This window comes from Varanus komodoensis, unplaced genomic scaffold (genome assembly GCF_004798865.1).
Source record: "Varanus komodoensis strain SLA01 unplaced genomic scaffold, ASM479886v1 scaffold55, whole genome shotgun sequence".
Taxonomy (NCBI): domain Eukaryota; kingdom Metazoa; phylum Chordata; class Lepidosauria; order Squamata; family Varanidae; genus Varanus; species Varanus komodoensis.
The window spans coordinates 1855682-1869187 of NW_025336157.1; the positions used below are offsets into that span (position 1 = coordinate 1855682).

Consider the following 13506-nt stretch of genomic DNA (forward strand, 5'->3'; position numbering starts at 1 on the left):
GCGCGAGAACGATGTCAGCAGTTACACAATTTTAAAACGAAACGAAACGAACACGGACGGACGAACAAGGAAGGCTTTTGTGACAAAAGGCCAAGAGCAAGAACTCCACCCTTGCACAACCGGCCTTCTCTGAGTGGCGGAGCGTTACGCAAAGGCCACGATCCTCTGCATAATGCCATCTGGAGACCCTGTAAGAGACGGGCCTCCCCCTCACACGACGTTTCCTGATTGCGGCCGGGCACCCATTTACCCTTCCGGGATCCCACGGCTGTGCCAACAGAGGGGCACGAGAATCATTCACAAGGAGCAGAAGATCCGAGGGTCTTCACTTCCCACTGCTCCTTGGGGTCAGGGTAAAACACACAGGGCCCGTCCACCTGAAGGAACCACGGGCTGTAAAAGCCCGACTCTGGCCCATCTCAGAATCCCACTTCCCCACGCACCGAAGGACCCCTCTTGCTCTGACGGCCCCTTCCTCTCTTCTAGCCCAAGGAAGACACGGGTGGGTAGGTCATACCCTTTGCACTGAGAAATCGTGGCTGAGGGCCTTTCCCGTCCAACCCCCTGCTGCTCCCGGGTCTGGCGTCCGCACAGCTGAACGCTCGAAGGAACCAGGGGGTACCTCTCTCTTGGGGGGCCCTTGGGTTTGGGTGGGGACCAAATCAGGTAGCTGGCGCCCCTTGGTACACACACCATACAACACCTCCTCTCAAACAAAGAGACTCCACTGGAGAAACAACCCACTGAGAAGGATAAAATCAACATTATTGTTCTTCTTATTTGCTTCCCGGGTTCCTGGCTCCCGGTTCTTCTGTCCTCCATGAGCTGCATCAGGCTTTCCGAATCAAGGCTATGGCAGAGGACCCAAGGAAGTGGCAACCATGAACAGGGTCTTGGTTAGGGCCCCCATTTGGGGTTAAAAGGGGGTTGATGTGGATCTCCCCAGATCCTGATGACAACACAGGTACCAGTCCTGTGATACCAACATGGCATCACTTCTCATTAGCTGCCCTGACTTCATTGGCTCCATGTCTGTCCTCTGTCCGAATTTTGTACCCCCAGGCTCACAGATACATTTGGGACAGGTTCAAGAGGTTCTGGGGCTCATGCCTGCCTTATTTCTTCTGCCCCCCGCCCCATCCCCACCTGCTCTCTCAAGTTGATTTTATCCTTCAGGTCGAAACCAAAACGCAGAGCAACTCCAAAGAAATCAGAGGTACACCAACCAAACCCCGCAAAATCCCACACCCCCCGTCCCCATCGAGACATTTGAAACAGAAGGCAACAAGAACCGAGATCTTTCTTTAAAAAGAAAGGAAAGGGAAAAGAAAAGCCAAAAACAGAGCTCACCATCAAAAGAGAAGAACGGGGGGGAAGGGGGAAAAACAGCCTCGGAACAAGCTGAAAGGAAGGACAAAATTGGGGGAAAAGGAGAAAGGGGGAAGGAAGAAAAGGTATTGCCACTCACTCTTCAGCTTAGTGTGTTTAGTGCTAGAACGGCAGCCGTAGATATGTAGGTACAAGCAAGCAGGAAGAGGGGTTGCTTTTTGCTTTGTGTGTGTTTTGAGGGGTTCTCAATGTTCGTGTGTGTGTGTGTGTGTGTGGTTTTTGTTTCCGTTTACTAACAATGTTTTATACAAGTTCAAAGAAGCGCTGTGAGCCAAGCTGATCTCACTCTTCCCCTCCTTTCTCCTCTCTCCTTCGGTGTCCATCGCCGATTCCGGTTCCCACCACGTTCCCAGTCTGTCCCGTCCACACTTTCCTGGGCGCGAGAGAAATTCCATAGACGTTTGGTTGGGTGGGTTCCGTTGTCGTTCAGTTGAGGCTGGGTTCCGATTCGCTGCTTCCTCCTCCTCCTCCTCCTCCCCCCCTGCTGCCATGCCCCACCCTCCCCTGCTTAGATGAAGTACTCTTTCTTGTCGTCCCCACTGGGTTGCCCTCCCTCGGCGTTGATAATGGCCGTGTCGGCATCAGGGGCGTCGTCTGAGCCTTTTGCCTCGTGGGTCAGGTAGGTGCCTGCGTGGGGACAAAAGTGGAAGGGAGCTACAGGGAGGATCATTAGAGAAAGGCTGCCAAACGCAGTTCAGGTCTCTGCTACGCTCGGCACCGAAGGCCTCGTGAGCACGGCTACAAAGCAGCGGGATCTGGCACTCCGTGAGCAACATGGAGACGATCAGGCGTTCTCCTTAGGAGCTCACAGGCCAGACACTTCTGGTCCATGGACTGGAAGGGGGCCGGACTCTTCTGGCCCATGGGCAGGAAGGGGGCCAGACACTTCTGGTCCATGGACTGGAAGAGGGCCGGACACTTCTGGCCCATGGGCAGGAAGGGGGCCGGACACTTCTGGTCCATGGACTGGAAGGGGGCCGGACACTTCTGGCCCATGGGCAGGAAGGGGGCCGGACACTTCTGGCCCATGGACTGGAAGGGGGCCGGACACTTCTGGCCCATGGACTGGAAGGGGGCCAGACTCTTCTGGCCCATGGGCAGGAAGGGGGCCGGACACTTCTGGCCCATGGACTGGAAGGGGGCCGGACTCTTCTGGCCCATGGGCAGGAAGGGGGCCGGACTCTTCTGGCCCATGGGCAGGAAGGGGGCCGGACTCTTCTGGCCCATGGACCAGAAGGGGGCCGGACTCTTCTGGCCCATGGGCAGGAAGGGGGCCGGACACTTCTGGCCCATGGACCGGAAGGGGGCCGGACTCTTCTGGCCCATGGGCAGGGTGGCAGTGGGTCCACAAGCCAAGACCTCTCCTCGCCACCACCACAGCCTGCTCATCTCCCCACCTCCTATTCTGGCCCAGGTGGTGATGAGAAGGTGCGGCAGAGGCTGACTTGTTCCCTGGCCTTCCGCCAGAAAGAGGCTGAGCAGCTGGTGGCCGTGAAGGTGGACTCAAGGAGGGGACAGATCTGAGGAGGGTTCCTTGCTCAGGTGGCCTGCAGAACCCCGGAGCTGGCACCGACCCTGTGGGCCAACGCTCCCCGTTGTACGAGGCAAGCATCACCCCGGATTTGGCGTCCATCCTGAGAAGGACCCCTGCTGTGCAGCAGAGCAGTGCTTGGCACACAACCCTGCTAGGCTGGCAGACCTGGTTGGCACCCAGCAGCTTCATCTGTGGCATCCCTTGAGATGAAACGGGAGCAGGCATGTGGGGGGAAGGCTGGGAAAGACCCCCCTCTGCTTAGGTGAGTCAAAACAGGTAAACCAGCGGTTGGAACCAATAGAAGGTGCTCCAAGAGCTGGAATGGTCCTTGGATTGTTAAAGAGGAAGGGCGGAGAGGTCCATTCCGTGCCCCAGCATCCTTGCCAGACTCTCACCCCCATTTGACTGCAGGGGATGGAGGTGTTCCAACGGGTCTGCTGTACTGAGTCCCAGTTCCATGCCTTCCCCCGCCCCATTCACACCCCCTCCTTTGCCCCATTATGTGATGAAACAACGAGAAGCGGACATTCTATCATGAAATGAAGAGGGCCTTATACTGGGAAATAACAAGAAGGGAAAGAAAGAAGAGGAGATATTGTAAAAATGAAGTCGCCCCTTATCAAACATTCCTCAGCCTAGGTTGGGAGGTGCTTGGAAGGGGGCAACACACTGATTTGCCTTGGCTGGTCAGCGGGTGCCAAACCTGACGTGGCGACATGGTGCGGCAATGGTTGCATGCCAGCCAGATGGTCCCTGATGGGTTGTGCCCGGCTGCCAGCAGGAACCCTGGTTGGCTGGCTGGCTGGCTGGCTTTGGTTTGAAATGGTGCCGAAGGCCAGAGTGGTGAGGGAAGAGCGACAGACCAATGGGAACTAACAGGCTTGTAACAAGTTCGATTGCAGCGATCTCTTAAAACCTCTCCTGTTCCACAAAATGCCACTCCCCATTAGTTTGTGCTGTTGCTCTGTTGCTTGGTCACATCAGCACGCTGGCATGCCGGCAAAGGGCAAATCCCAAAGGCTGATGGCGTATCGATCGATGCATCGGTTTGAAAGCGTGCGAACTGGCACGGGTGCGCTGAAATGGAACCAGACAAACGCCTTCCCCGATCCCAAGCGAAAGCAATGGAACCGCCTGCCCAGCAAGGACATGGGTTCTCCTGACGCTGCAGCCACGGTGCCCACTTGCCCAGAATCTACCTTTGTGCCGGATCAGGTAATGTCCCAGTATGATGAGCAGGATCAGCAGCAGGAAAACGATCACGGCGACGACTCCCCCGATGATGGCGTGGTACGGGTCTGTGCTGTGCGGTACTCGGCTGGCATCTGTCCAGAAGGGAAGAGGACGGAAAGTCAGCCGGAAAGGATCAGAACAAACCCACAGATTTTAAACTTGGGCTATGGGCTTCCCTTTCCCATCCTGACCTTTTCAGGCTCTGCAAAGTGGGAGAGAAATGGAAGAAAGGGCTGAGCTGAAAGCAGGTCTAGAAGTTGAGACAAAGGAGCATCTTCGGATCAAGTTTGGCTCAACTCTAATTGGACTTGCAGGTTGGTCTTACCTGGGGGCAGGTGGGACCTCTAATCTATCCACCTACCTACCTACCTACCTATCAACCAACCAACCAACCTATTCATTGCAAGCTTTGATAAGCTCTCGCAATAGCCACCTGGCTCTCTGGACAGTTTACAACCATTTTAAATGCAGTTAAACAAAAGACATCAACATCCATAAAACATTATGAAGCAATTTCAATAAATAAAACCATTAACTCCTCTGCTCAAGGAACACCAACCATGCTGGCCTCATACTGTGGCCAGATTGAACACATTTTATGTTTTTAGAATACTGTTTGCAATGTTAAAAATCATAAATTAAGATACTGAGTTAGAATTAAAACTGTCAGCAATTAAAATACACCAAAAATATTTTAAAAGTATTTGCCTGATACAAAATGCATACCTGGCACACATCTCTGGGGTGCCACAGCTGAAAAGACCCCGCAAGTATCTGCTTTCCCAGCATCTTTTAGAAGCCCCCCGAGTCCAAACCAGTGAGCAGAGAGGTTTTGTCCAGAAGGAGTGGAAGGTCCACTTTTGGTGGACGCCCTATTCCATGAGAGCCACTAAGGTGGGATCGTGCTTGGAAGAGAGTTTCCCGGGGAGTGTCAGGTCCTGACCCACGTCACTCCCTCGCTAGATCATTCAGCTCCAATTGACTCATCTAATTAATGGCCCACCCAGCTTAGTTCCGCTCCCAAGATTTCCCAAACCAACAACATGCTTCCCACGTCAAAGCGAGAGCTGCCAACCTCCATCGATACAGCAAATGGCTAAAAGAAGCAACTCTAATAAGCGCATATGAAATTTGGTCTCAGGGGAACTCCACAATGCCTATATAAAAACGGAGCAACATTTCTGAGCCATTGCAGTAACAATCAGCTTGCAAAGTATTGTTCTTAAAATGGTTCTCTTGAGGAATTCTTCCAGTGTTTGCTGCACAGTCTTTCTTTGGCTCGTTTGGATGAATTAATTAGCACTGAGCCTAACGTTTTCTCAACACACTTGCTGATGAAAATGAGGGTGGAGAGAACTGGAGGTGGGTGAAAGGGAGTGGATTCAACTGGCAAATCATTCATCAATCAATTTCTCCCCCTTGCAAAGTTTTGGGGGAAATGTAGCAATGGGTGCAACTTTCCTAGAAAACTTGGTCGGCCAGTTGCTTCTTCCACCCATCTCCAGCACACACGCACGCACGCACGCACGTGCGCACACACACACACACCCCTTCCTAAAAAGAGAAGCACATTCCCAGTTCTGGTACACGTCACAAAGGTGTCGATGATTACATGAAAACGGTGTGTAAACAGAAGTGTGCTTTTGCAAGACGGGCAGAAACATGCCTTGAGCAGTGAGCGAGAAAGAGCTGCGTGTCTGCTCTACAGAGTAGAATATGGAGCTTGCAGTCCTGTGGGATCGAAGGTGAAATTTGGAGAACTTGGGAGTTGGGGTTTTGCTTGCATTCCCAATTCTCTGCCATCCGATGGCTGGAGAAACAGGAAGGCCTTTTCGCGGGGCGGAAATACGACCATGTTAGTGTGAGGCAGCCTTCACTGAGGAAAATGCTCCATCACTGGGATCAGGAATGCAGCTCTTGGGGAATATCTGCTATTTCCCAAACCTGGGAAATAGCAGATATCGCAAAAGGGCGTGTGTGTTGTGCAAGGTGTCACAAATGTGTGTTCCTCACTCACCTCAAACCCTCATTGCCACACTTCAGCTTGTGGAGGGAAATGCATAGTTCCAGTTGGGGAAAAACGGCATTTAAATAAAATGCACATACTTTTCTTTTCAACTGGGGAAAAGTGCATTTTTTAGAGTACGCATTTTTCCGAAGGATGGAGGGACAGACAGAAGGCTGGAGGGATGGATGGATAGAGCTGCCAGGCTGCTGACGGGGACTGGGCGTTATGCTCACATGACTCCAGTTCTCCATCAGCTTCACTGGCTGCCCATTGAAGCCCGGGCCCAATTCAAGGTGTTGGTGATGACCTATAGAGCCCGAAACGGCTTGGGTCCTGGTTACCTGAAGGAGCGCTTACGTCCATATATGCCCGCCCGCCCCTTGAGATCTGCGGGAGAGGCCCTTCTCTGGGAACCCTCCGTGAAGGATATTAGGAGGGTGGGTACCCGGAGGAGGGCCTTCTCTGCAGTGGCGCCCCAGAGAGGTCCGCCTGGCGCCGTCTTTATTTGCTTTTCGGCGCCAGGCCAAGACCTTTTTATTCAAGCGTTATTTTAATTGTTGATATTATTTATTTATTTTATTCTTTGGCCAGGGTGACTTAAATTATACTGTTTTATATTGTGTTTATTTATTTATGATTGTGAGCCGCCCCGAGGCTTCGGCGAATGGGGCAGCATAGAAGTTCTCGAAATAAATAAATGGATGGAAGGAAGGAAGGAAGTTAGGAAGGGAGGGAGGATGGATGGATGGACAGAAGGAGGGAGGGAGGGAGGGGAAGGCAAGGAAGCAAGCTTGTGCTGAGACATGAAAATGAGGTGAAGGGATCGTTGCAGACAGCCAAGGACTCACAGCACCCCTGTTCGCTCCTCTTTCCTGTGGACACCGCTGGGCTCCCTCCACTTGAGGAGGGTCCAGGAACTTGGGAAGCTGACCCGGGACACGCAGAGAGTCCACAGCCCTGCCTGGCTTTCCGCCGTGGTGGAGAAGGGCAGGTTGGCAGCGAGAGCGGGAAGCCCAGCTGGGGAGGCCGCAGGGGGCTGGCGGCTTTCCTGGGCCCAGGACGCTGGCCTCACTAGAAGGGAGCACGGCCGTGGCACAGCTCCAGCGCTGCAGCAGAGCAGAGCAGAGCGCCCTCCGCATCTGGTCAGCAGCGGTCCAGAAGGGTTTGGGCCCGAAGGATGCCAGGACCGGTGCTTTTGGGTGCCACTCCCACCCAGCTGTTAGCCTCGGCCTTGGCAGGGGATGGAAATTGTCAGCATCTCTGCACGAATCATTACACTCGCGCTGTTTCTTCAGCCCTGGAAATGGGCCACAGCATCATGATTGCTTTGACCTCCAGAGGACGAAAGATCTCTAAATGAGACGAGACTACGGGCACCAACATGCTTTTAGCCTGCAGCTGTACTCCTTGTTGAAGCAGCTCTTGGGGGCACGCGGTCCCCCCCTCTTGGGGGCACACTGTTGGGAAGGAAGCAGGGTGGCCAAAATACGCCCCCAGCCCAAAAATACCAGCGGCTTTCAGCTTAATCTCTTGCTGCCAGGAACTAAGCCTTGGAGGGACAATCTGGGTTTTTCAAATGGTGAGAGAGATTATTATTAGTAGTAATACTAATAATAATTTCTGTACTTCCGCACAGCTGAAATTCTCAGGGCACTTTACAACAGTCCACAAAAACAGACAATAAAAATACGATTTCAATATTGTAAAATCTAACAAAAACAAAGAAAATAAAAGGGCTAAAGATAGACCATAGCAAAGAATGACTCTGCAAAAGCCCTGGTGATTCGTCTGAAGCCACTGGGTGGCCAAATAAATCTTTAAAGGCCTCAGAAAAGCAGGCTGCTGTCGTAACCTGGGGCTGAAATGATGGCAAATTCGCTTCCTGCCTACTGTGAAATCTCCAAATGATTACTGGCTGGGAGAAAGGCCCAGAGAAAACAGAGGGGATTTCCGTTGGGTTTGCCTGGAACAGAACCTGACGAAGGCGAACCATGGTGGTGAGCTAGGTGTGATTAGCCATTTGGATTTTGTGCACAAAAATTTTGTGTCTTTTTCCCAAGTGCAGGGTGGGCAGGCTCATTCAAACACGTCGTGCAAGCATCCATGTTTCCAAGAGCGAGATATTTAGATGAGCCAGAGCTTATTTGCCAGGCATCCACTATTTAAACTACTTTTACTACAAGCAGAAATGGAATAGAGAAAGAAACTTGGTGGGCGCTCACGCCTGGGACCAAAGCACATGTCCCTGTGGCACCAAAACGACCAGAGCTTCAAAACGCTCTTCCTTGTCCTTTTAGAGGGTTTATGCAAGTTATCAGATGGGTTTTGTTTGATGCCTTCCTTGCCAAAAAAATCTTCTCCTTTTAGTGTTTCCAGATGTGTGTGTGTGTGTGTGTGTTCACACAAAACTTTTGTACCTTGCCCCCATATCTGCAAGGACAAAAGGTGTTTTTCCAATGTTTTGATCCATAAATAAATACCGAGCATCAAAGCAGGTCTTAGCATCTGTGGAAATGTTCTGTGTGGGTCACGAATGCAACCTCGGGATGGATGAGGCCGGGAAACTCAAGTTTGGTGGACTTTTGCCACTTCGCCAACTCAATCACCAAAAGCAAGCGAATTTTTCTTCTTCTACAGCTTCCAATTCTAAAGCAGCTCAGACGGACTGTAATCTTCTATTTAAAAAGCCAGGGAAATGTGCACAGATTGCAGCTGGAATTTACGAAAATTGCTGCAGAAATTCACACAAATTGCAGTCTGATATGAACATTCCTTTCCGTTGAAACAATCTTTATTTAAGGCTCCGACTCGTCCCTCTTAAATAATCTACCTGCTTCCTGAAAGTTAACCCCCACTCAGCAAATGGATTTTCCATGCCCCTTCTGCCATTATTATTATCATTTTCATTTCTGTACCAACCCACAGCCGAAGCTCTGAGGGCAATTTGCAGCTAAAATATTACAACATCGGAAGGATAAATGTTCAGTTCCTCCAATGCAAGGATTAAGGACCACATGGATTCCAACTTCTGCATGGATTGTAAATAGATGCCATTTGGGATAATTGGGATAAGTGCAATTAAGGCACGCTTGCACTAAGGTCCTCCAGCCAGCAGAGGGTGCTGTGAAACGATACTTACCGTTAACGGCCAGGTTGTACCTCGCGACAGAAACGCCTATAATGTTGGAGGCATAGCAGATGTAGGTCCCGCTGTCACTTTTGTTCAAATTGGGGAAGAAAAGGATGCTGTCTTGAGCCTCCGACAACGCTGTCTCGGCACCCTCTTTCTCCCATTTGTATTCTTGTGGGCTGCATGCAAAAGAAGAGGAGTTTATTTTACATTCCGCTGCAAAATAAGTTTTTCTCCTTCCCAACATGAAATGAAAAGCAGCAGCCCTGTCAAAGGCGGCTTCCACAGTTGTCCTCCTCCCCGTTGCAATCAGAGGGTATCCCTGTGAAATAAGTAGGCTGAGAGCCACAAAGCCATCCAGGGAACTTCATGGCCAATCTCCAGCTCCCAGTCCTGCAGTCTAACCACTGCACCATACTGCCTGGGAGTGAAGAGTGCACAAAAGGCTTGGTTAGGTGGTGGAAGCCCCATCGGTGAGGGTGCTCAAAGGACAGGCTAGACATGCACATGGTGGGCATGTCATGAGTGGAGCCGGCTGGAGCCGGGGGTCAGACTAGATGGCCCGGGAGACCCCTTCAGCCTCACTCTCTTTCTTTGCTTCATAGAATAGTAGCTTGGAAGGGGCCATGAAGGCCCCTCATGAAGTGTACATGAGCTTACAAATAGGTAGATCCCACAATAGGGCATCAGCACCTTAAATTGGACCAGAAAATGAATAAGTAACCAACACCTCTGGTACAGTAGATGCTCCTCCAACCACTTAGCCCCACAGCCCTCCAAGCAATGGAATCAAGTTTGCAGGGCTGAGGCAGAATCGCATCCAGGTTGCACTCTTAAGCAAAACAGCCTAATTCCCACTTCTCTGTCAAACTGGAAGCCCGGAACAGCGTTATCCTTCAGTGACCCAGATGTCACCTGCAAACTGCACATAAAATACCGATTTGCATGGAGGGTGAACCTGGTACAAAAGTGCCTATCTGATGGGAAACGCATCCAAAAAGGCCTGTCTCGCGGGAAACGTGCAATCTAAATGCGGCCTTTTTGCATTTTTCCAATGGGACGGAGCGGGGGCTTACAGTGGGTTTCCATCCCCGTCGCAGTGAAGTTCCAGAGAAGCTCCTTCTTGCGGCTGGTCGGGTTTGGGTTCAATTTTAGCTGTCGGCTTGTCTGCAAAGAGAGTCGAAGAAGTCAGAGGGAGGGGAGGAAAGGAGTCTGGCAACCCCAGTGGTGAATGGCCCCCTCTTGAAGGTAGCCTTGGGGAATCTGTGAACCTTTGCAGAGGAAAAGGGGTGGTATATAAATGCAATAATTTATATTGCATAAATTAAGAGATAGATAAATAATGTGGAAGGGGGGAGGGGGGGAGAGGGAGGAAAGATATACATATAGCAAAATAATGACAATTTGCATTTTTAAGCATGCCTGTGCCCACTTGGCTGTCTCCAACTTTAAACTGGGGTTCCCTTGCCTTCCCCGGCCAAGCACGTCCTCACCACAGCCACGTACAAAAGACTGAGATCTTCTGCGACGCGGACTTGTCAGAGTTCTGCAAGGATTCGTGATCGACTGTGCAAGTGACTTCCACGCCGTTGTCCTCTTTGTCGACGGTGAATTCGACTCGGCTGCGGACGGTGAACGTCTTCCCGTTGGAATCCTCTGCTACCTCTAAAGGTTCGCCTGCGGAGGGAGCAGAGGCAATGTGTGTTTTGGGGCGATCGGAGTGCAGCACAGTAAGGAGGGGAAAGAGGAGGGTTTGCATCGCCCGATGTGCCCTCTAGTGCTCAGCATCGAATTATATATTTCCCGGGTTCATCCAGACTTGGACGCCTGGCAGCAATTTCTGACTCACCGCAGGCGATTACTTGTCCGCCCTTTCACTGATTGATAGAGGAGTTACGCCAATTATTTTCTAGGTTTTTCTGAAGATTCATGCTGATATCATGAGGAATTATCCACCTTACCTTCCTTCCCCTTAGCCACACTTTTTAAAAGAGGAGTCTGTAGGACCCAGAGGATGACTAAAATTTAGGGACATCGTGGAGGGAAATTTATGCTTCCGCCTTGCCAAGGTGGGAAGGAAGGTGGATCGCCCGCCACTCACCTGGCAGAGGACTGCCGCCCTTATGCCACCGGAGCTCAGCGGCTGGCTTGCTGCCCGAAGAGACACACGTCAGCTGTGCCACCTCGCCTTCTTTAAGAGGATCCGTGTAGCCAGAGATCTGGGGCTTCTGTGGGATTCCTACAAGGGGGGAAGAGGAAATCCGACACTGAGGACTAGCCACTTATTTTTTGAGAACCCACTGCTGCAGCGTAAGCGGAGGATTCTGCAGGTGGGGGTCAGCTTTGCTAAGCCGCACAGCAAATACTATAGCGGCTCGTGATTTCTCGCTGGGCTTCCTCTGGCTCTGAAGCCCAGGGCAGAGCGAGGAAGGGCGCTTTCCCACTCACACGGAGTGGTTTCCCTCCTCGCCGCTGTGTGTGAGCAGCACTGAGGGGGACACACACGCGCACGCAAGCTACCGCAACAGACACCTTTCGGTCAACTCAGGCAAGGCAGAGGTGGGCCTCAGGTGTGCCGTGGGTGGTCAGCCGGCATTCTGCCACGAGCGGAGCGAATGCCCACCCCTCCCGCACAGGGCGCCTCACCCAGCACGGTGACGATGGCCTTGGCGGTCCGCACCGGCATGGTGAATATGGAGCACGTGTATTCCCCCTCGTCGGTCAGGGTGGCGTTGTCGATGCTGATGGTCAGCTCATTGGGCGTGGATTTCTCCAGCTGGATGCGAAGATCTCTCAGTGCTGAGCGGGGAGGCAGCGCGGGAGAAAGGAAAGCGAGCAGACAATTTTTTTTCCAGGAGCTTTTCATGACAGTATTGGGGGACTTGAGGGAGGGATTGCCGATTTCAGCCTTTTCCCCCACAGCCTAACCGATTTCAAGCTTCTAGTCCTCATGGCCTAGGCCCTTGCACTACAGCTGGTTTTTCTCATGATTCTTTCTTTGGGGTTGCTATTATCGTTCTTTCCCCCTTGCTTTAAGCTTTTAGAGTATGTCTCACTGCTACATCCTGTATATGTTGATATCTCACCATTTTTTTGGCAAGGAAGCCGGAGTGGTATGCCTTCTTTTCCTCCTCTTCATTTTATCCTCACAACAACCTTATGAGGTAGGTCAGGCTGAGGCACCGATTGGCCCAAAGCCACCAAGTGTGCTTTAAGTTTGAGCCGGGATTGGACTTCAGATCTCCCAAGTTCCAGTCCACTGCTCTGACCACTGGGCAACCCTGTTTCCTTTCGCGAATACTTCCACCCTTCCACCCACCTGCTCTGTTCCTCGAAATTTCGTGGCTTGTGGCTTATCCCTCCATCTGTGCCAGCCTGCAACTGCTGGGCTCAGTCCAGGAAAACTGTGATCTACAATTTGATGGACTGGAGGCTGGCTTTCTTTGACGAGACCCATTGAAATCCATGGGGCTTGAGCGGCTTTGCACAAGTCCCATTCACGCCCATGGGTCTTCTTTACGTATGACTCAGCCTGGATCTCACCCAACAATCTCTCCGCCCAAGGTGAAGCAGCAAACTGGTGATCAAAAATGTGTTTTGATACATTGCAATTAAAATGGTGAGCTGTAACATTCCTGGGATTTACAGGATGAAAATCAATGGGCTTTTCCCACAGATTTATTGGATCAGGCAATTGATCAATACACGGTATATCAGCTTCAGCTAACATCTCTGCAATGCACTAGCTAAGTCCTCAGCAAACAGTTTCCTCAGCATCGGCGCATCCAGGGAAAACCTGCCCACTTGATCGGATATGAATGGATCTTGGCAAGACAATAAAAACCTAAGTTTGTGGATCAGCAACACTGGAGAGGCAATCTCTGCATAGTTCTTAAAGCAAGAAAGAAACGGAACGCGTTTCTTTGTTTTGAAACATTTGTTTGAATGTCATTTGTTTTTCAGCGCCAGGCTAAGACCTTTTTATTTAAACAATATTTTAATAACTTTTAATATCATCTGTAGGTTTTAATTTGCAGCCAGGGTGAATCTGGATTTTATTGGTATTATTTGTATTGTGTTTGTTTATTTTACGTAAGCCGTCCTGAGGGTATGCGATGGGACGGCATACAGCAATTCCAAATAAATAAATGAATGGGTTTCTTGCATCGTAGGTTTTTTAGGATTCCCGTCACTATCTGGAGTTGGGGGATT

General features: G+C 51.1%; 1 protein-coding gene across 2 annotated transcripts in view; it reads right to left on the minus strand.

Annotated features, from left to right (window-relative positions):
• Nucleotides 1–1467: 1467 nt before the first annotated feature.
• Nucleotides 1468–13506, minus strand: part of CADM3 (cell adhesion molecule 3) — a 91261-nt gene continuing 79222 nt past the window's right edge. For both annotated transcript variants that reach the window (XM_044448558.1, XM_044448557.1), the window contains 7 exons: nucleotides 11941–12093; nucleotides 11396–11533; nucleotides 10801–10971; nucleotides 10371–10461; nucleotides 9304–9473; nucleotides 4123–4248; nucleotides 1468–2016 (listed from right to left, as the gene is read on the minus strand). In XM_044448558.1, coding sequence (XP_044304493.1) covers nucleotides 1898–2016; nucleotides 4123–4248; nucleotides 9304–9473; nucleotides 10371–10461; nucleotides 10801–10971; nucleotides 11396–11533; nucleotides 11941–12093 — 968 coding nt within the window. In that variant the 3' untranslated portion in view covers nucleotides 1468–1897. The remainder of the gene's footprint in view (nucleotides 2017–4122; nucleotides 4249–9303; nucleotides 9474–10370; nucleotides 10462–10800; nucleotides 10972–11395; nucleotides 11534–11940; nucleotides 12094–13506) is intronic.